The 23,171-nt window shown below is 35.2% G+C and overlaps 1 protein-coding gene across 1 annotated transcript in view; it reads right to left on the bottom strand.

Moving 5' to 3' along the window:
- The window catches only part of LOC137656972 (protein Star-like), a 29,348-nt gene that overhangs the window by 5,771 nt on the left and 406 nt on the right, over nt 1–23,171 (bottom strand). The window contains exons 2-4 of the mRNA XM_068391322.1: nt 22,396–22,520; nt 20,917–21,002; nt 2,476–2,631 (exon numbers count right to left, since the gene is read on the bottom strand). Coding sequence (XP_068247423.1) covers nt 2,476–2,631; nt 20,917–21,002; nt 22,396–22,492 — 339 coding nt within the window. The 5' untranslated portion in view covers nt 22,493–22,520. The remainder of the gene's footprint in view (nt 1–2,475; nt 2,632–20,916; nt 21,003–22,395; nt 22,521–23,171) is intronic.

Here is a 23,171-nt window from a genome sequence, read left to right as displayed (position 1 = left end):
ACTAGTACAGCTTTGCTAATTATGACGATACACGCAAACCGTTCCACCATGTTAAGGTGTCCCACTCTGCTGCAATCCAGATATCAGGTAGAATAAGAGGTGAAGTCGCAAACTGTGGACTGGCCATGGTGGGAGACTTCTATCTGATCGTCCACAGCAAAGCAACCTTGTACGGGTGTCCCTGACTAGTACAGCTTTGCTAATTATGACGATACACACAAACTGTTCCACCATGTTAAGGTGTCCCACTCTGCTGCGATCCAGATATCAGGTAGAATAAGAGGTGAAGTTGCTTATAAATTCTTAGTTAAAATGTCTCCTAGTTTTTTCCAAGATGGAAAACACCCATACGTGTTACTAGATTTAGAATAAGAAGTAACATTTTTACACAGTAAATTCCTCACCTCAAGTTATTCCTGGTCAAACTCTTGAAGTCTCAGCTGACACATGGTCAACAGTGATAATTAAAATCATGATTGAGTTTGAATCGAGTGGTTTATTCCTTCAAACACAATTTTAAATTCATTTGCCGTACCCCATAGCAATGGTTTCGAAACACATTAAATTGGAAAGAGGAAACGAAGAATTCATCGGTGAAGATAATTACATACAGTCTATGACTCCCATAATATGCCCGTTGCCGACAAGATAAGGCGGTGTGAGATATTGACGGATTTCGATGGATTTATCTTAAATTTCAGATATCTTTCGATAGCTTTATATTCTTATGATCAATTTCTAGGACTTCTGCGTAGGTAATATACTTCAGCCCCGTATATTTTCCCAGTGGTGGTGCTGGGGGCAGCTGGGCACGTCTTTGATTAACTGAAATGTCTATCGTATGGGTACAATGGTCAAAATGTAAACATTATCCTTTGACATATCCAATATTATATATCACCTAAACTTTTTTTCAGCTATGGCTCTTGGTCTAAGCTCCAGGCACTCTACTACCACGAAAACGACGACCAAAACTTTAAGTGAGTACCTATAGTAGATGAAGACAGTCAGATTGCAATAAATATGATTTTTCTAAAGGTTAGATAGAGTCAAGCATCATCTTCAGGAGAAGAAATAAAAAAGTCTGATGTCTTGATATAGATAATTAAATAAAACTGACCTCAGAAACTCAGAAAAAAATATGCGTGAGCTATTGCTGATTTCATTGTATTCCCTAAAGCCCCGTCCACACGGCCGAGCATATTCAACTGGCAAACAGTGATACCAGACCACAATAGGTTGTAAGAATTAAGTATTGATGGCGTCAGATGCTGGAAAACACAGGCAGAGGTCTGGTAACAGTGCTGCCAGATCCCTGTCTGTGGTTTTCCCGCTTCTGATGTCATCAACCATCATCCTCATTATCTATTGTTGTCTGGTATCACTGTTTGCCTGTCGAGCATGATTCATCGTGTGGACAGGGCTTTAAACAATATACATCTTATCAGATAGAAAACTTATTTTTTTTTTTTGAAAAGTTATTTGATTCAGCATTTATGAATGTAGAGTTCTAACCAAAATCGCAATATTTTCTTGTATTATGGAACTGATTAACCCATTTATTTAGAATCTCTATCATATTTTTGAAATCACGTGAAATTCCATATGTTGCACAAATTCCTTTCTCTAAATATACGCCCTTCTACTAGAAGAGCTACTTACCATAGCTACTCTTATCAAGAAGAAAGTAGCCACTGAACAATTGCAGTGCAGTAGTTAACCCCTTGGGCGAAAACCTGTTTGATAATCTCAGTGCTGTAAGGTGTATAAGGACAGAGGAGAATATGTAAAGAATAAGCTAGACTAATCGGTGTATGTGTATATAAAGGGAAAAACCCATAACCAGAGAGAAGGATCCAATGTAATACTGTCTGGGCTGTCAAAGGACCCAATGATTCTCTGGCGGTATCTCAACGTGTGCCTGGTGCCCTGGCCAACCTACTACCTATCTACCGGTGGGGTACCAAAACCTTAACTAGACATTGAAATAACAAATGTATCCCAGCCTCTGGCGCAATTTCTATATATTTCATACTATGTGGCTGTACATTTGTGCTAGATATCAACATACACTAATTGCATCAAGCAAGTATTAACACCTGTGCGCTGAAACAGGAAGGCATAAGGGCTTACTAAGAGGAACGTGGAAGTAACTTATAATATAACCCAAATTATTATTATTATCATTATTATTATTATTATTATAAGCTAAGCTACAATTCTAGATGGAAAAGCAGGATGCTATAAGGTCAGGGCCTTCGTCAGGGAAAATAGCCCTACGAAGAAAAGAAACAAGGAAAAACAAAGTAATTCAAGAACGGTAACAATATTAGAATATATATTTCCTATATAAACTATAAAAAAAATAACAAAACAATAGGAAAAGAGACGAAATATCATAGTGTGCCCGAGTGAGCCCTCAATGCCCCGAAGATAATCAAAACACGCAAAAAAATTTGGTTTTATTTCACTAACCATTCCACCGAGGAACTCTTTGGCAATTTCTGACTGACTGTGCTGAGAAAAGTGAAGCTTATCAGGGTTTTCTATACTGTACTTGTGGACAGATGGTGGAACCAACAATTGACTTCGGATGTACTCTATCAGTGCGGGGTCCTCTTGGTCTGCGTTCTGCAATAGGCAACTCATTTGAATCTGTTTCAATTTGTTTTATTACAGAATAGATCTATTTGTGAAAAGATATATAAATTTACTACCCATATTAAGCTGGTTAATCTATTTCTGAAGAGATAATCACTACCCATGTTAAGATGGTTAATCTGTTTCTGAAGAGATAATCACTACCCATGTTAGGCTGGTTAATCTGTTTATGAAGAGATAATCACTACCCATGTTAGGCTGGTTAATCTGTTTCTGAAGAGATAATCACTACCCATGTTAGGCTGGTTAATCTGTTTCTGAAGAGATAATCACTACCCATGTTAGGCTGGTTAATCTGTTTCTGAAGAGATAATCACTACCCATGTTAGGCTGGTTAATCTGTTTCTGAAGAGATAATCACTACCTATGTTAAGAGGGTTAATCTGTTTCTGAAGAGATAATCACTACCCATGTTAAGAGGGTTAATCTGTTTCTGAAGAGATAATCACTACCCATATTAAGATGGTTAATCTGTTTCTGAAGAGATAATCACTACCCATATTAAGATGGTTAATCTATTTCTGAAGAGATAATCACTACCCATATTAAGATGGTAAAGTTATTTCTGAAGAGATAATCACTAACCATATTAAGATGGCAAATCTATTTCTGAAGAGATAATTGATACCCATATTAAGATTGTAAATCTATTTCTGAAGAGATAATCACTGCACATGTTAAGATGGAGATTCTATTACTGAAGAGATAATTACTGCACATATTAAGATGGTTAATCTGTTTCTGAAGAGATAATCACTAACCATATTAAGATGGTAAACCTATTTCTGAAGAGATAATCACTACCCATATTAAGATGGTTAATATATTTCTGAAGAGATAATCACTACCCATATTAAGATGGTTAATCAGTTTCTGAAGAGATAATCACTACCCATATTAAGATGGTTAATCTGTTTCTGAAGAGATAATCACTACCCATATCAAGATGGTTAATCTGTTTCTGATGAGATAATCACTACCCATATCAAGATGGTTAATCTGTTTCTGAAGAGATAATCACTACCCATATCAAGATGGTTAATCTGTTTCTGATGAGATAATCACTACCCATATCAAGATGGTTAATCTGTTTCTGATGAGATAATCACTACCCATATTAAGATGGTTAATCTGTTTCTGAAGAGATAATCACTACCCATATCAAGATGGTTAATCTGTTTCTGATGAGATAATCACTACCCATATCAAGATGGTTAATCTGTTTCTGAAGAGATAATCACTACCCATATTAAGATGGTTAATCTGTTTCTGAAGAGATAATCACTACCCATATCAAGATGGTTAATCTGTTTCTGAAGAGATAATCACTACCCATATCAAGATGGTTAATCTGTTTCTGATGAGATAATCACTACCCATATCAAGATGGTTAATCTGTTTCTGATGAGATAATCACTACCCATATCAAGATGGTTAATCTGTTTCTGATGAGATAATTACTACCCATATTAGGATGGTTAATCTGTTTCTGAAGAGATAATCACTACCCATATTAAGATGGTTAATCTGTTTCTGAAGAGATAATCACTACCAATATTAAGATGGTAAATCTATTTCTGAAGAGATAATTAATACCCATATTAAGATTGTAAATCTATTTCTGAAGAGATAATTAATACTCATATTAAGATTGTAAATCTATTTCTGAAGAGATAATCACTGCACATGTTAAGATGGAGATTCTATTACTGAAGAGATAATTATCACCCATATTAAGATGGTTAATCTATTTCTGAAAATATAATTATTACCCATATTAAGATGGTTAATCTATTTCTGAAGAGATATTGATTACCCATATTAAGATGGTTAATCTATTTCTGAAGAGATATTGATTACCCATATTAAGATGGTTAATCTATTTCTGAAGAGATAATCACTACCCATATTAAGATGGTAAAGTTATTTCTGAAGAGATAATCACTACCAATATTAAGATGGTAAATCTATTTCTGAAGAGATAATTAATACCCATATTAAGATTGTAAATCTATTTCTGAAGAGATAATCACTGCACATGTTAAGATGGAGATTCTATTACTGAAGAGATAATTATTGCACATATTAAGCTGGTTAATCTATTTCTGAAGAGATAATCACAACCTATGTTCAACTGGTGAATATATTTCTTAAAAGATAATCAGTATCCATGTAAATGTATTCCTGAAGAGATAATAATTGTCCAGGTTAAGAGGGTAAACATATGTCAGAAGAGATTATCACTAACCACGTTCAGATGGTGAAAATGTGCCTGAAGATATAATCATTAACCATGTTGAGATGGTAACCATATTTCTGAAGAGGTAATTGCTACCCACGTTCAGATGGTAAATCTATTTCTGAAGAGATAATAAGTACTCTCGTTCTGATGGTAAATCTATTTCTGAAGAGATAATAACTTCCCACATTCAGATAGTAAATCTATTTCTGAAAAGGTAATCAGTACCCACGTTCAGATGGTAAATCTATTTCTGAAGAGATAATCACTACCCACGTTCAGATGGTAAATCTATTTCTGAAGAGATAATCACTACCCACGTTCAGAAGGTAAATCTATTTCTGAAGAGATAATCACTACCCACGTTCAGAAGGTAAATCTATTTCTGAAGAGATAATCACTACCCACGTTCAGATGGTAAATCTATTTCTGAAGAGATAATCACTACCCACGTTCAGAAGGTAAATCTATTTTTGAAGAGATAATCACTACCCACGTTCAGATGGTAAATCTATTTCTGAAGAGATAATCACTACCTACGTTCAGATGGTAAATCTATTTCTGAAGAGATAATCACTACCCACGTTCAGATGGTAAATCTATTTCTGAAAAGGTAATCAGTACCCATGTTCAGATAGTAAATCTATTTCTGAAAAGGTAATCAGTACCCACGTTCAGATGGTAAATCTATTTCTGAAGAGATAATCACTACCCACGTTCAGATGGTAAATCTATTTCTGAAGAGATAATCACTACCCACGTTCATATGGTAAATCTATTTCTGAAGAGATAATCACTACCCACGTTCAGAAGGTAAATCTATTTCTGAAGAGATAATCACTACCCACGTTCAGATGGTAAATCTATTTCTGAAGAGATAATCACTACCCACGTTCAGAAGGTAAATCTATTTCTGAAGAGATAATCACTACCCACGTTCAGATGGTAAATCTATTTCTGAAGAGATAATCACTACCCACGTTCAGAAGGTAAATCTATTTCTGAAGAGATAATCACTACCCACGTTCAGATGGTAAATCTATTTCTGAAGAGATAATCACTACCCACGTTCAGAAGGTAAATCTATTTCTGAAGAGATAATCACTACCCACGTTCAGATGGTAAATCTATTTCTGAAGAGATAATCACTACCCACGTTCAGAAGGTAAATCTATTTCTGAAGAGATAATCATTACCCACGTTCAGATGGTAAATCTATATCTGAAGAGATAATTACTACCCACGTTCAGAAGGTAAATCTATTTCTGAAGAGATAATCACTACCCACGTTCAGATGGTAAATCTATTTCTGAAGAGATAATCACTACCCACGTTCAGAAGGTAAATCTATTTCTGAAGAGATAATCACTACCCACGTTCAGATGGTAAATCTATTTCTGAAGAGATAATCACTACCCACGTTGAGATGGTAAATCTATTTCTGAAGAGATAATCACTACCCATGTTCAGATGGTAAATATATTTCTGAAGAGATAATCACTACCCGCGTTCAGAAGGTAAATCTATTTCTGAAGAGATAATCATTACCCACGTTCAGATGGTAAATCTATTTCTGAAGAGATAATCACTACCCACGTTCAGAAGGTAAATCTATTTTGAAGAGATAATCACTACCCACGTTCAGATGGTATATCTATTTCTGAAGAGATAATCACTACCCACGTTCAGAAGATAAATCTATTTCTGAAGAGATAATCACTACCCACGTTCAGAAGGTAAATCTATTTCTGATGAGATAATCACTACCCACGTTCAGATGGTAAATCTATTTCTGAAGAGATAATCACTACATACGTTCAGATAGTAAATCTATTTTTGAAAAGGTAATCAGTACCCACGTTCAGATAGTAAATCTATTTCTGAAGAGATAATCACTACCCACGTTCAGATGGTAAATCTATTTCTGAAGAGATAATCACTACCCACGTTCAGAAGGTAAATCTATTTCTGAAGAGATAATCACTTCCCACGTTCAGAAGGTAAATCTATTTCTGAAGGGATAATCACTACCCACGTTCAGAATATATCTCTATTTCTGAAGAGATAATCACTACCCACGTTCAGAAGATAAATCTATTTCTGAAGAGATATTCACTTCCCACGTTCAGAAGGTAAATCTATTTCTGATGAAATAATCACTACCCACGTTCAGATGGTAAATCTATTTCTGAAGAGATAATCACTACCCACGTTCAGATGGTAAATCTATTTCTGAAGAGATAATCACTACCCACGTTCAGATGGTAAATCTATTTCTGAAGAGATAATCACTACCCACGTTCAGATGGTAAATCTATTTCTGAAGAGATAATCACTACCCACGTTCAGAAGGTAAATCTATTTCTGAAAAGGTAATCAGTACCCACGTTCAGATGGTAAATATATTTCTGAAGAGATAATCACTACCCACGTTCAGAAGGTAAATCTATTTCTGAAAAGGTAATCAGTACCCACGTTCAGATGGAAAATATATTTCTGAAGAGATAATCACTACCCACGTTCAGATGGTAAATCTATTTCTGAAGAGATAATCACTACCCACGTTCAGAAGATAAATCTATTTCTGAAGAGATATTTACTTCCCACGTTCAGAAGATAAATCTATTTCTGAAGAGATAATCACTACCCACGTTCAGATGGTAAATCTATTTCTGAAGAGATAATCACTACCCACGTTCAGATGGTAAATCTATTTCTGAAGAGATAATCACTACCCACGTTCAGATGGTAAATCTATTTCTGAAGAGATAATCACTACCCACGTTCAGATGGTAAATCTATTTCTGAAGAGATAATCACTACCCACGTTCAGAAGGTAAATCTATTTCTGAAAAGGTAATCAGTACCCACGTTCAGATGGTAAATATATTTCTGAAGAGATAATCACTACCCACGTTCAGAAGGTAAATCTATTTCTGAAGAGATAATCACTACCCACGTTCAGATGGTAAATCTATTTCTGAAGAGATAATCACTACCCACGTTCAGATGGTAAATCTATTTCTGAAGAGATAATCACTACCCACGTTCAGAAGGTAAATCTATTTCTGATGAAATAATCACTACCCACGTTCAGATGGTAAATCTATTTCTGAAGAGATAATCACTACCCACGTTCAGATGGTAAATCTATTTCTGAAGAGATAATCACTACCCACGTTCAGATGGTAAATCTATTTCTGAAGAGATAATCACTACCCACGTTCAGATGGTAAATCTATTTCTGAAGAGATAATCACTACCCACGTTCAGAAGATAAATCTATTTCTGAAGAGATATTTACTTCCCACGTTCAGAAGATAAATCTATTTCTGAAGAGATATTCACTTCCCACGTTCAGAAGGTAAATCTATTTCTGATGAAATAATCACTACCCACGTTCAGATGGTAAATCTATTTCTGAAGAGATAATCACTACCCACGTTCAGATGGTAAATCTATTTCTGAAGAGATAATCACTACCCACGTTCAGATGGTAAATCTATTTCTGAAGAGATAATCACTACCCACGTTCAGAAGGTAAATCTAATTCTGAAAAGGTAATCAGTACCCACGTTCAGATGGTAAATATATTTCTGAAGAGATAATCACTACCCACGTTCAGAAGGTAAATCTATTTCTGAAGAGATAATCACTACCCACGTTCAGAAGGTAAATCTATTTCTGAAAAGGTAATCAGTACCCACATTCAGATGGTAAATATATTTCTGAAGAGATAATCACTACCCACGTTCAGAAGGTAAATCTATTTCTGAAGAGATAATCACTACCCACGTTCAGATGGTAAATCTATTTCTGAAGAGATAATCACTACCCACGTTCAGATGGTAAATCTATTTCTGAAGAGATAATCACTACCCACGTTCAGAAGGTAAATCTATTTCTGAAGAGATAATCACTACCCACGTTCAGATGGCAAATTTATTTCTGAAGAGATAATTACTATCCACGTTCAGATGGTAAATCTATTTCTGAAGAGATAATCACTACCCACGTTCAGATGGTAAATCTATTTCTGAAGAGATAATCACTACCCACGTTCAGAAGGTAAATCTATTTCTTAAGAGATAATCACTACCCACGTTAAGATGGTAAATCTATTTCTGAAGAGATAATCACTACCCATGTTCAGATGGTAAATCTATTTCTGAAGAGATAATCACTACCCACGTTCAGAAGGTAAATCTATTTCTGAAGAGATAATCACTACCCACGTTCAGATGGTAAATCTATTTCTGAAGAGATAATCACTACCCACGTTCAGAAGGTAAATCTATTTCTGAAGATATAATCACTACCCATATTGAGATGGTAAATCTATTTCTGAAGAGATAATCACTACCCATGTTCAGATGGTAAATCTATTTCTGAAGAGATAATCACTACCCACGTTCAGAAGGTAAATCTATTTCTGAAGAGATAATCACTACCCACGTTAAGATGGTAAATCTATTTCTGAAGAGATGATCAGTACCCACGTTCAGATGGTAAATCTATTTCTGAAGAGATAATCACTACCCACGTTCAGAAGGTAAATCTATTTCTGAAAAGGTAATCAGTACCCACGTTCAGATGGTAAATATATTTCTGAAGAGATAATCACTACCCACGTTCAGAAGGTAAAACTATTTCTGAAGAGATAATCACTACCCACGTTCAGAAGGTAAATCTATTTCTTAAGAGATAATCACTACCCATATTAAGATGGTAAATCTATTTCTGAAGAGATGATCAGTACCCACGTTCAGATGGTAAATTTATTTCTGAAGAGATAATCACTACCCACGTTCAGAAGGTAAATCTATTTCTGAAAAGGTAATCAGTACCCACGTTCAGATGGTAAATATATTTCTGAAGAGATAATCACTACCCACGTTCAGAAGGTAAAACTATTTCTGAAGAGATAATCACTACCCACGTTCAGAAGGTAAATCTATTTCTCAAGAGATAATCACTACCCATATTAAGATGGTAAATCTATTTCTGAAGAGATGATCAGTACCCACGTTCAGAAGGTATATCTATTTCTGAAGAGATAATCACTACCCACGTTCAGAAGGTAAATCTCTTTCTGAATAGATAATCACTACCCACGTTCAGATGGTAAATCTATTTCTGAAGAGATAATCACTACCCACGTTCAGATGGTAAATCTATTTCTGAAGAGATAATCACTACCCACGTTCAGAAGGTAAATCTATTTCTGAAGAGATAATCACTACCCACGTTCAGATGGCAAATTTATTTCTGAAGAGATAATTACTATCCACGTTCAGATGGTAAATCTATTTCTGAAGAGATAATCACTACCCACGTTCAGATGGCAAATCTATTTCTGAAGAGATAATCACTACCCACGTTCAGAAGGTAAATCTATTTCTGAAGAGATAATCACTACCCACGTTAAGATGGTAAATCTATTTCTGAAGAGATAATCACTACCCATGTTCAGATGGTAAATCTATATCTGAAGAGATAATCACTACCCACGTTCAGATAGTAAATCTATTTCTGAAAAGGTAATCAGTACCCACGTTCAGATGGTAAATCTATTTCTGAAGAGATAATCACTACCCACGTTCAGAAGGTAAATCTATTTCTGAAGAGATAATCACTACCCACGTTCAGAAGGTAAATCTAATTCTGAAAAGGTAATCAGTACCCACGTTCAGATGGTAAATATATTTCTGAAGAGATAATCACTACCCACGTTCAGAAGGTAAATCTATTTCTGAAGAGATAATCACTACCCACGTTCAGAAGGTAAATCTATTTCTGAAAAGGTAATCAGTACCCACATTCAGATGGTAAATATATTTCTGAAGAGATAATCACTACCCACGTTCAGAAGGTAAATCTATTTCTGAAGAGATAATCACTACCCACGTTCAGATGGTAAATCTATTTCTGAAGAGATAATCACTACCCACGTTCAGATGGTAAATCTATTTCTGAAGAGATAATCACTACCCACGTTCAGAAGGTAAATCTATTTCTGAAGAGATAATCACTACCCACGTTCAGATGGCAAATTTATTTCTGAAGAGATAATTACTATCCACGTTCAGATGGTAAATCTATTTCTGAAGAGATAATCACTACCCACGTTCAGATGGTAAATCTATTTCTGAAGAGATAATCACTACCCACGTTCAGAAGGTAAATCTATTTCTTAAGAGATAATCACTACCCACGTTAAGATGGTAAATCTATTTCTGAAGAGATAATCACTACCCATGTTCAGATGGTAAATCTATTTCTGAAGAGATAATCACTACCCACGTTCAGAAGGTAAATCTATTTCTGAAGAGATAATCACTACCCACGTTCAGATGGTAAATCTATTTCTGAAGAGATAATCACTACCCACGTTCAGAAGGTAAATCTATTTCTGAAGATATAATCACTACCCATATTGAGATGGTAAATCTATTTCTGAAGAGATAATCACTACCCATGTTCAGATGGTAAATCTATTTCTGAAGAGATAATCACTACCCACGTTCAGAAGGTAAATCTATTTCTGAAGAGATAATCACTACCCACGTTAAGATGGTAAATCTATTTCTGAAGAGATGATCAGTACCCACGTTCAGATGGTAAATCTATTTCTGAAGAGATAATCACTACCCACGTTCAGAAGGTAAATCTATTTCTGAAAAGGTAATCAGTACCCACGTTCAGATGGTAAATATATTTCTGAAGAGATAATCACTACCCACGTTCAGAAGGTAAAACTATTTCTGAAGAGATAATCACTACCCACGTTCAGAAGGTAAATCTATTTCTTAAGAGATAATCACTACCCATATTAAGATGGTAAATCTATTTCTGAAGAGATGATCAGTACCCACGTTCAGATGGTAAATTTATTTCTGAAGAGATAATCACTACCCACGTTCAGAAGGTAAATCTATTTCTGAAAAGGTAATCAGTACCCACGTTCAGATGGTAAATATATTTCTGAAGAGATAATCACTACCCACGTTCAGAAGGTAAAACTATTTCTGAAGAGATAATCACTACCCACGTTCAGAAGGTAAATCTATTTCTCAAGAGATAATCACTACCCATATTAAGATGGTAAATCTATTTCTGAAGAGATGATCAGTACCCACGTTCAGAAGGTATATCTATTTCTGAAGAGATAATCACTACCCACGTTCAGAAGGTAAATCTCTTTCTGAATAGATAATCACTACCCACGTTCAGATGGTAAATCTATTTCTGAAGAGATAATCACTACCCACGTTCAGATGGTAAATCTATTTCTGAAGAGATAATCACTACCCACGTTCAGAAGGTAAATCTATTTCTGAAGAGATAATCACTACCCACGTTCAGATGGCAAATTTATTTCTGAAGAGATAATTACTATCCACGTTCAGATGGTAAATCTATTTCTGAAGAGATAATCACTACCCACGTTCAGATGGCAAATCTATTTCTGAAGAGATAATCACTACCCACGTTCAGAAGGTAAATCTATTTCTGAAGAGATAATCACTACCCACGTTAAGATGGTAAATCTATTTCTGAAGAGATAATCACTACCCATGTTCAGATGGTAAATCTATATCTGAAGAGATAATCACTACCCACGTTCAGATAGTAAATCTATTTCTGAAAAGGTAATCAGTACCCACGTTCAGATGGTAAATCTATTTCTGAAGAGATAATCACTACCCACGTTCAGAAGGTAAATCTATTTCTGAAGAGATAATCACTACCCACGTTCAGATGGTAAATCTATTTCTGAAGAGATAATCACTACCCACGTTCAGATGGTAAATCTATTTCTGAAGAGATAATCACTATCCACGTTCAGAAGGTAAATCTATTTCTGAAGAGATAATCACTACCCACGTTCAGATGGTAAATCTATTCCCGATGAGATAATCACTACCCACGTTCAGATGGTAAATCTATTTCTGAAGAGATAATTACTACCCACGTTCAGATGGTAAATCTATTTCTGAAGAGATAATCACTACCCACGTTCAGAAGGTAAATCTATTTCTGAAGGGATAATCACTACCCACGTTCAGAAGGTATATCTATTTCTGAAGAGATAATCACTGCCCACGTTAAGATGGTAAATCTATTCCTGATGAGATAATACTACCCAGGTTCAGATGGTAAATCTATTTCTGAAGAGATAATCACTACCCACGTTCAGATGGTAAATGTATTTCTGAAGAGATAATCACTACCCACGTTCAGAAGGTAAATCTATTTCTGAAGAGATAATCACTACCCACGTTCAGAAGATAAATCTATTTCTGAAGAGATAATCACTGCCCTCGTTAAGATGGTAAATCTATTTATGAAGAGATAATCACTACCCACGTACAGATGGTAAATCTATTCCTGATGAGATAATCACTACCCACGTTCAGATGGTAAATCTATTTCTGAAGAGATAATCACTACCCACGTTCAGATGGTAAATCTATTTCTGAAGAGATAATCACTACCCACGTTCAGAAGGTATATCTATTTCTGAAGAGATAATCACTACCCACGTTCAGAAGATAAATCTATTTCTGAAGAGATAATCACTACCCACGTTCAGAAGGTAAATCTATTTCTGAAGAGATAATCACTTCCCACGTTCAGAAGGTAAATCTATTTCTGAAGGGATAATCACTACCCACGTTCAGAATATATCTCTATTTCTGAAGAGATAATCACTACCCACGTTCAGAAGATAAATCTATTTCTGAAGAGATATTCACTTCCCACGTTCAGAAGGTAAATCTATTTCTGATGAAATAATCACTACCCACGTTCAGATGGTAAATCTATTTCTGAAGAGATAATCACTACCCACGTTCAGATGGTAAATCTATTTCTGAAGAGATAATCACTACCCACGTTCAGATGGTAAATCTATTTCTGAAGAGATAATCACTACCCACGTTCAGATGGTAAATCTATTTCTGAAGAGATAATCACTACCCACGTTCAGAAGGTAAATCTATTTCTGAAAAGGTAATCAGTACCCACGTTCAGATGGTAAATATATTTCTGAAGAGATAATCACTACCCACGTTCAGAAGGTAAATCTATTTCTGAAAAGGTAATCAGTACCCACGTTCAGATGGAAAATATATTTCTGAAGAGATAATCACTACCCACGTTCAGATGGTAAATCTATTTCTGAAGAGATAATCACTACCCACGTTCAGAAGATAAATCTATTTCTGAAGAGATATTTACTTCCCACGTTCAGAAGATAAATCTATTTCTGAAGAGATAATCACTACCCACGTTCAGATGGTAAATCTATTTCTGAAGAGATAATCACTACCCACGTTCAGATGGTAAATCTATTTCTGAAGAGATAATCACTACCCACGTTCAGATGGTAAATCTATTTCTGAAGAGATAATCACTACCCACGTTCAGATGGTAAATCTATTTCTGAAGAGATAATCACTACCCACGTTCAGAAGGTAAATCTATTTCTGAAAAGGTAATCAGTACCCACGTTCAGATGGTAAATATATTTCTGAAGAGATAATCACTACCCACGTTCAGAAGGTAAATCTATTTCTGAAGAGATAATCACTACCCACGTTCAGATGGTAAATCTATTTCTGAAGAGATAATCACTACCCACGTTCAGATGGTAAATCTATTTCTGAAGAGATAATCACTACCCACGTTCAGAAGGTAAATCTATTTCTGAAGAGATAATCACTACCCACGTTCAGATGGTAAATCTATTTCTGAAGAGATAATCACTACCCACGTTCAGATGGTAAATCTATTTCTGAAGAGATAATCACTACCCACGTTCAGATGGTAAATCTATTTCTGAAGAGATAATCACTACCCACGTTCAGATGGTAAATCTATTTCTGAAGAGATAATCACTACCCACGTTCAGAAGATAAATCTATTTCTGAAGAGATAATCACTTCCCACGTTCAGAAGAGGTAAATCTATTTCTGAAGAGATATCACTTCCCACGTTCAGAAGGTAAATCTATTTCTGATGAGATAATCACTACCCACGTTCAGATGGTAAATCTATTTCTGAAGAGATAATCACTACCCACGTTCAGATGGTAAATCTATTTCTGAAGAGATAATCACTACCCACGTTCAGATGGTAAATCTATTTCTGAAGAGATAATCACTACCCACGTTCAGAAGGTAAATCTAATTCTGAAAAGGTAATCAGTACCCACGTTCAGATGGTAAATATATTTCTGAAGAGATAATCACTACCCACGTTCAGAAGGTAAATCTATTTCTGAAGAGATAATCACTACCCACGTTCAGAAGGTAAATCTATTTCTGAAAAGGTAATCAGTACCCACATTCAGATGGTAAATATATTTCTGAAGAGATAATCACTACCCACGTTCAGAAGGTAAATCTATTTCTGAAGAGATAATCACTACCCACGTTCAGATGGTAAATCTATTTCTGAAGAGATAATCACTACCCACGTTCAGATGGTAAATCTATTTCTGAAGAGATAATCACTACCCACGTTCAGAAGGTAAATCTATTTCTGAAGAGATAATCACTACCCACGTTCAGATGGCAAATTTATTTCTGAAGAGATAATTACTATCCACGTTCAGATGGTAAATCTATTTCTGAAGAGATAATCACTACCCACGTTCAGATGGTAAATCTATTTCTGAAGAGATAATCACTACCCACGTTCAGAAGGTAAATCTATTTCTTAAGAGATAATCACTACCCACGTTAAGATGGTAAATCTATTTCTGAAGAGATAATCACTACCCATGTTCAGATGGTAAATCTATTTCTGAAGAGATAATCACTACCCACGTTCAGAAGGTAAATCTATTTCTGAAGAGATAATCACTACCCACGTTCAGATGGTAAATCTATTTCTGAAGAGATAATCACTACCCACGTTCAGAAGGTAAATCTATTTCTGAAGATATAATCACTACCCATATTGAGATGGTAAATCTATTTCTGAAGAGATAATCACTACCCATGTTCAGATGGTAAATCTATTTCTGAAGAGATAATCACTACCCACGTTCAGAAGGTAAATCTATTTCTGAAGAGATAATCACTACCCACGTTAAGATGGTAAATCTATTTCTGAAGAGATGATCAGTACCCACGTTCAGATGGTAAATCTATTTCTGAAGAGATAATCACTACCCACGTTCAGAAGGTAAATCTATTTCTGAAAAGGTAATCAGTACCCACGTTCAGATGGTAAATATATTTCTGAAGAGATAATCACTACCCACGTTCAGAAGGTAAAACTATTTCTGAAGAGATAATCACTACCCACGTTCAGAAGGTAAATCTATTTCTTAAGAGATAATCACTACCCATATTAAGATGGTAAATCTATTTCTGAAGAGATGATCAGTACCCACGTTCAGATGGTAAATTTATTTCTGAAGAGATAATCACTACCCACGTTCAGAAGGTAAATCTATTTCTGAAAAGGTAATCAGTACCCACGTTCAGATGGTAAATATATTTCTGAAGAGATAATCACTACCCACGTTCAGAAGGTAAAACTATTTCTGAAGAGATAATCACTACCCACGTTCAGAAGGTAAATCTATTTCTCAAGAGATAATCACTACCCATATTAAGATGGTAAATCTATTTCTGAAGAGATGATCAGTACCCACGTTCAGAAGGTATATCTATTTCTGAAGAGATAATCACTACCCACGTTCAGAAGGTAAATCTCTTTCTGAATAGATAATCACTACCCACGTTCAGATGGTAAATCTATTTCTGAAGAGATAATCACTACCCACGTTCAGATGGTAAATCTATTTCTGAAGAGATAATCACTACCCACGTTCAGAAGGTAAATCTATTTCTGAAGAGATAATCACTACCCACGTTCAGATGGCAAATTTATTTCTGAAGAGATAATTACTATCCACGTTCAGATGGTAAATCTATTTCTGAAGAGATAATCACTACCCACGTTCAGATGGCAAATCTATTTCTGAAGAGATAATCACTACCCACGTTCAGAAGGTAAATCTATTTCTGAAGAGATAATCACTACCCACGTTAAGATGGTAAATCTATTTCTGAAGAGATAATCACTACCCATGTTCAGATGGTAAATCTATATCTGAAGAGATAATCACTACCCACGTTCAGATAGTAAATCTATTTCTGAAAAGGTAATCAGTACCCACGTTCAGATGGTAAATCTATTTCTGAAGAGATAATCACTACCCACGTTCAGAAGGTAAATCTATTTCTGAAGAGATAATCACTACCCACGTTCAGAAGGTAAATCTAATTCTGAAAAGGTAATCAGTACCCACGTTCAGATGGTAAATATATTTCTGAAGAGATAATCACTACCCACGTTCAGAAGGTAAATCTATTTCTGAAGAGATAATCACTACCCACGTTCAGAAGGTAAATCTATTTCTGAAAAGGTAATCAGTACCCACATTCAGATGGTAAATATATTTCTGAAGAGATAATCACTACCCACGTTCAGAAGGTAAATCTATTTCTGAAGAGATAATCACTACCCACGTTCAGATGGTAAATCTATTTCTGAAGAGATAATCACTACCCACGTTCAGATGGTAAATCTATTTCTGAAGAGATAATCACTACCCACGTTCAGAAGGTAAATCTATTTCTGAAGAGATAATCACTACCCACGTTCAGATGGCAAATTTATTTCTGAAGAGATAATTACTATCCACGTTCAGATGGTAAATCTATTTCTGAAGAGATAATCACTACCCACGTTCAGATGGTAAATCTATTTCTGAAGAGATAATCACTACCCACGTTCAGAAGGTAAATCTATTTCTGAAGAGATAATCACTACCCACGTTAAGATGGTAAATCTATTTCTGAAGAGATAATCACTACCCACGTTCAGATGGTAAATCTATTTCTGAAGAGATAATCACTACCCACGTTCAGAAGGTAAATCTATTTCTGAAGAGATAATCACTACCCACGTTCAGATGGTAAATCTATTTCTGAAGAGATAATCACTACCCACGTTCAGAAGGTAAATCTATTTCTGAAGAGATAATCACTACCCATATTGAGATGGTAAATCTATTTCTGAAGAGATAATCACTACCCACGTTCAGATGGTAAATCTATTTCTGAAGAGATAATCACTACCCACGTTCAGAAGGTAAATCTATTTCTGAAGAGATAATCACTACCCACGTTAAGATGGTAAATCTATTTCTGAAGAGATAATCAGTACCCACGTTCAGATGGTAAATCTATTTCTGAAGAGATAATCACTACCCACGTTCAGAAGGTAAATCTATTTCTGAAAAGGTAATCAGTACCCACGTTCAGATGGTAAATATATTTCTGAAGAGATAATCACTACCCACGTTCAGAAGGTAAAACTATTTCTGAAGAGATAATCACTACCCACGTTCAGAAGGTAAATCTATTTCTTAAGAGATAATCACTACCCACGTATCAAGATGGTAAATCTATTTCTGAAGAGATAATCAGTACCCACGTTCAGATGGTAAATTTATTTCTGAAGAGATAATCACTACCCACGTTCAGAAGGTAAATCTATTTCTGAAAGAGGTAATCAGTACCCACGTTCAGATGGTAAATATATTTCTGAAGAGATAATCACTACCCACGTTCAGAAGGTAAAACTATTTCTGAAGAGATAATCACTACCCACGTTCAGAAGGTAAATCTATTTCTGAAGAGATAATCACTACCCATATTAAGATGGTAAATCTATTTCTGAAGAGATATCACTACCCACGTTCAGAAGGTAAATCTATTTCTGAAGAGATAATCACTACCCACGTTCAGAAGGTAAATCTATTTCTGAAGAGATAATCACTACCCACGTTCAGATGGTAAATCTATTTCTGAAGAGATAATCACTACCCACGTTCAGATGGTAAATCTATTTCTGAAGAGATAATCACTACCCACGTTCAGAAGGTAAATCTATTTCTGAAGAGATAATCACTACCCACGTTCAGATGGCAAATCTATTTCTGAAGAGATAATCACTACCCACGTTCAGATGGTAAATCTATTTCTGAAGAGATAATCACTACCCACGTTCAGATGGCAAATCTATTTCTGAAGAGATAATCACTACCCACGTTCAGAAGGTAAATCTATTTCTGAAGAGATAATCACTACCCACGTTAAGATGGTAAATCTATTTCTGAAGAGATAATCACTACCCACGTTCAGATGGTAAATCTATTTCTGAAGAGATAATCACTACCCACGTTCAGATAGTAAATCTATTTCTGAAGAATAATCAGTACCCACGTTCAGATGGTAAATCTATTTCTGAAGAGATAATCACTACCCACGTTCAGAAGGTAAATCTATTTCTGAAGAGATAATCACTACCCACGTTCAGATGGTAAATCTATTTCTGAAGAGATAATCACTACCCACGTTCAGATGGTAAATCTATTTCTGAAGAGATAATCACTACCACGTTCAGAAGGTAAATCTATTTCTGAAGAGATAATCACTACCCACGTTCAGATGGTAAATCTATTCCCGATGAGATAATCACTACCCACGTTCAGATGGTAAATCTATTTCTGAAGAGATAATCACTACCCACGTTCAGATGGTAAATCTATTTCTGAAGAGATAATCACTACCCACGTTCAGATGGTAAATCTATTTCTGAAGGGATAATCACTACCCACGTTCAGAAGGTAAATCTATTTCTGAAGAGATAATCACTACCCACGTTCAGATGGTAAATCTATTCCTGATGAGATAATCACTACCCACGTTCAGAAGGTAAATCTATTTCTGAAGAGATAATCACTACCCACGTTCAGATGGTAAATCTATTTCTGAAGAGATAATCACTACCCACGTTCAGAAGGTAAATCTATTTCTGAAGAGATAATCACTACCCACGTTCAGAAGGTAAATCTATTTCTGAAGAGATAATCACTACCCACGTTCAAGATGGTAAATCTATTTCTGAAGAGATAATCACTACCCACGTTCAGATGGTAAATCTATTTCTGAAGAGATAATCACTACCCACGTTCAGATGGTAAATCTATTTCTGAAGAGATAATCACTACCCACGTTCAGATGGTAAATCTATTTCTGAAGAGATAATCACTACCCACGTTCAGAAGGTATATCTATTTCTGAAGAGATAATCACTACCCACGTTCAGAAGATAAATCTATTTCTGAAGAGATAATCACTACCCACGTTCAGAAGGTATATCTATTTCTGAAGAGATAATCACTACCCACGTTCAGAAGATAAATCTATTTCTGAAGAGATAATCACTACCCACGTTCAGAAGATAAATCTATTTCTGAAGAGATAATCACTACCCACGTTCAGAAGATAAATCTATTTCTGAAGAGATAATCACTACCCACGTTCAAGATGGTAAATCTATTTCTGAAGAGATAATCACTACCCACGTTCAAGATGGTAAATCTATTTCTGAAGAGATAATCACTACCCACGTTCAGAAGGTATATCTATTTCTGAAGAGATAATCACTACCCACGTTCAGAAGGTATATCTATTTCTGAAGAGATAATCACTACCCACGTTCAGAAGATAAATCTATTTCTGAAGAGATAATCACTACCCACATTCAGAAGATAAATCTATTTCTGAAGAGATAATCACTACCCACATTCAGAAGATAAATCTATTTCTGAAGAGATAATCACTGCCCACGTTAAGATGGTAAATCTATTTATGAAGAGGTAATCACTACCCATGTTAATATGGTCCAATTTCTGTAAAATTTATTTTATTTTACCAATTTGTATGAAAGATTTAAAGAAATGTTGACCATGTTCCCTCATCTGAGTAATGTGGATTCTCTTAATACAGGCATTTTCTACTATCAATCACAATAAATCATAATTTTAAAACTTTCCAATTATACAATAAGATTATTATTGTATAGATGATACTGAATAAACATAAGAATATGAGTAAATCACAAAAAGAATTTTATATGGTTACCCTGAAGTCATATGGAGTCTGCACACATGTCAAGGAATTTTTAAAGGCAAACAGTTCATTTGACTTCGCCGTAGAACGGGAACGATCTGTAAGATACAAATAATGAGCATTGAACATTTTCTTTGGTAAACTTGAAAATTGTTAAAAATAGCTTATAATTCTGCACTATTTCAAATAGTTTTCGAAATATGATCCTCTTAGTAACTCTTAAAATGTACTCAACTTTGGATGATAGTGGAAGTAGATTAAAGCGATTCTATGGAATTGTTCATTACTCAATTTTAAAGGCTTAAAGGCCGCTCATGAATGGCAGAAGCAAGGGACAGGGACATTGCCCTATCGAGCATGACAATGCCCTAGAGACTGACCATCCTTTCCACCCAAGCTAGGATCAATGAAGGCCAGGCAATGGCTGCTGAAGACTCAGCAGATAGACCTATAGGCTCCCCCAAACCCCACATCACTAGCTCACAAGGATGGTGAGGTTGCAGTGACCAAAAAAACTAAGGAGTTTGAGCGGGACTCAAACCCCAGTCTGGCGTTCACCAGTCAGGGACTTTACCACATCGGACAGTAATTAAACTGGCTGGTCAGACGTAAATTGTATACCATGATAGTCTTATTTAAGTGTGATTCTTTCACAGTTTCAGATTTAAGGGTACACTTGGGCACACTGTTCTATCACGTTTCTCTTCCTTTTTTTTTATAGTTTATATATGAAAGATATATTCTAATTTTGTTAATATTCTTAAAATATTTTATTCTAATTGTTAATTATTTCTCTTGTAGTTTATTTATTTCCTTATTTCTTTTCATCACTGGGCTATTTACCGTGTTGGAGGCCTTGGGCTTATAGCATCTTGCTTTTCCAACTAGGGTTGTAGATTAGCTAATAATAATAATAATAATAATAATGATAATAATAATGATAATAAACAGAACAGACAGTACACTGTTAAAAATATGCCGTAAAAAGAAATAAAACTGGCAAAAATCGTGGAATAAATGTGGCCACACATTTACCGTTCTAAAAACAGATATATTGATGTAAAGGACTGATATTACGGTCACCAACACGTAAGATATAATAATAAAGTATGGGAAGATTACGGTCACCCGTATTTTACTGAAATACGGCTAAGAACAGTATATTTTTACGGAGAATTTTCGATGTAAGTTACAGTTTTTTGTTTGTATCTTAATCTATGCGCTATCCCAAGTGTAAAGTCGATCACAAATAAAATATCTTCCGATTTTTGTATAGGATTGAATACATTGACAATCACTACCCACGTTCAGATGGTAAATCTATTTCTGATGAGATAATCACTACCCACGTTCAGATGATAAGTCTCTTGTTGATCTTAAACATGACTTTTTTCATCTGTAATTGTTTTTTTTTTATTATAAATATAGGTTCATTATTAGAATCTAACAGTTATGAGAATCAACTTTTTTTTGATGAACACTCAAACTTACCTATTGTACCTTCGTTGTCCTTATTTTTGTAAAGCATTGCTAATATTATAAGCAAAGCTCCTAATACGACAATCCATCGAAATGATCTCATCATCATTTTATTTGCTGTGCTGGAGTTGATTTTCCTGATAAAAGAAAGGTTGGATTAATACTGATTGATCATCATCATCATTATCTTCTCCTACGCCTATTGACGCAAAGGGCCTCGGCTAGATTTCGCCAGTTGTCTCTATCCTAAGCTTTTAAATCAATACTTCTCCATTCATCATCTATCTCGCACTTCATTGTCTGCAGCCATGTAGGCCTAGGTCTTCCAACTGTTCTGAACGTTTGGTGAACTAATCTCTCTTGTGGAGTGCAAAGAGCTTACTCAAACCATCTCACCTCATCATGATCTCATCCACATATGGCACTCAAATAATCTCTCTTATAGTTTCATTTCTAATCCTGTTCTGACATTTAACTCCCAATATCCTTTTGAGGGTTTTGTTCTCAAATCTACTAAATCTATTGGAGATTGTTTCATTGTCATACCACGACTCATGTCCATACAGTAACACCGATCTCACTAAACTGATATATTGCCTGATTTTTATATGTCATTTCAGGCGATTTGATTTCCAAATTTTACTTAACCCAGTCATTGTCTGATTTGCCCTTTCCAATCTTTCACCTAACTCTAATTCTAAAGATCCTGTATTGGAGATCATAGTTGCTAAATATTTGAATGATTCTACCACATTAATCCTTTTTCCTTCCAATGATATTTCATCTTC

This window comes from Palaemon carinicauda, chromosome 18, assembly GCF_036898095.1.
Source record: "Palaemon carinicauda isolate YSFRI2023 chromosome 18, ASM3689809v2, whole genome shotgun sequence".
Lineage (NCBI taxonomy): Eukaryota > Metazoa > Arthropoda > Malacostraca > Decapoda > Palaemonidae > Palaemon > Palaemon carinicauda.
The sequence above is the reverse complement of the archived record's forward strand: the minus strand, read 5'-3'. Positions and strand labels throughout refer to the sequence as shown.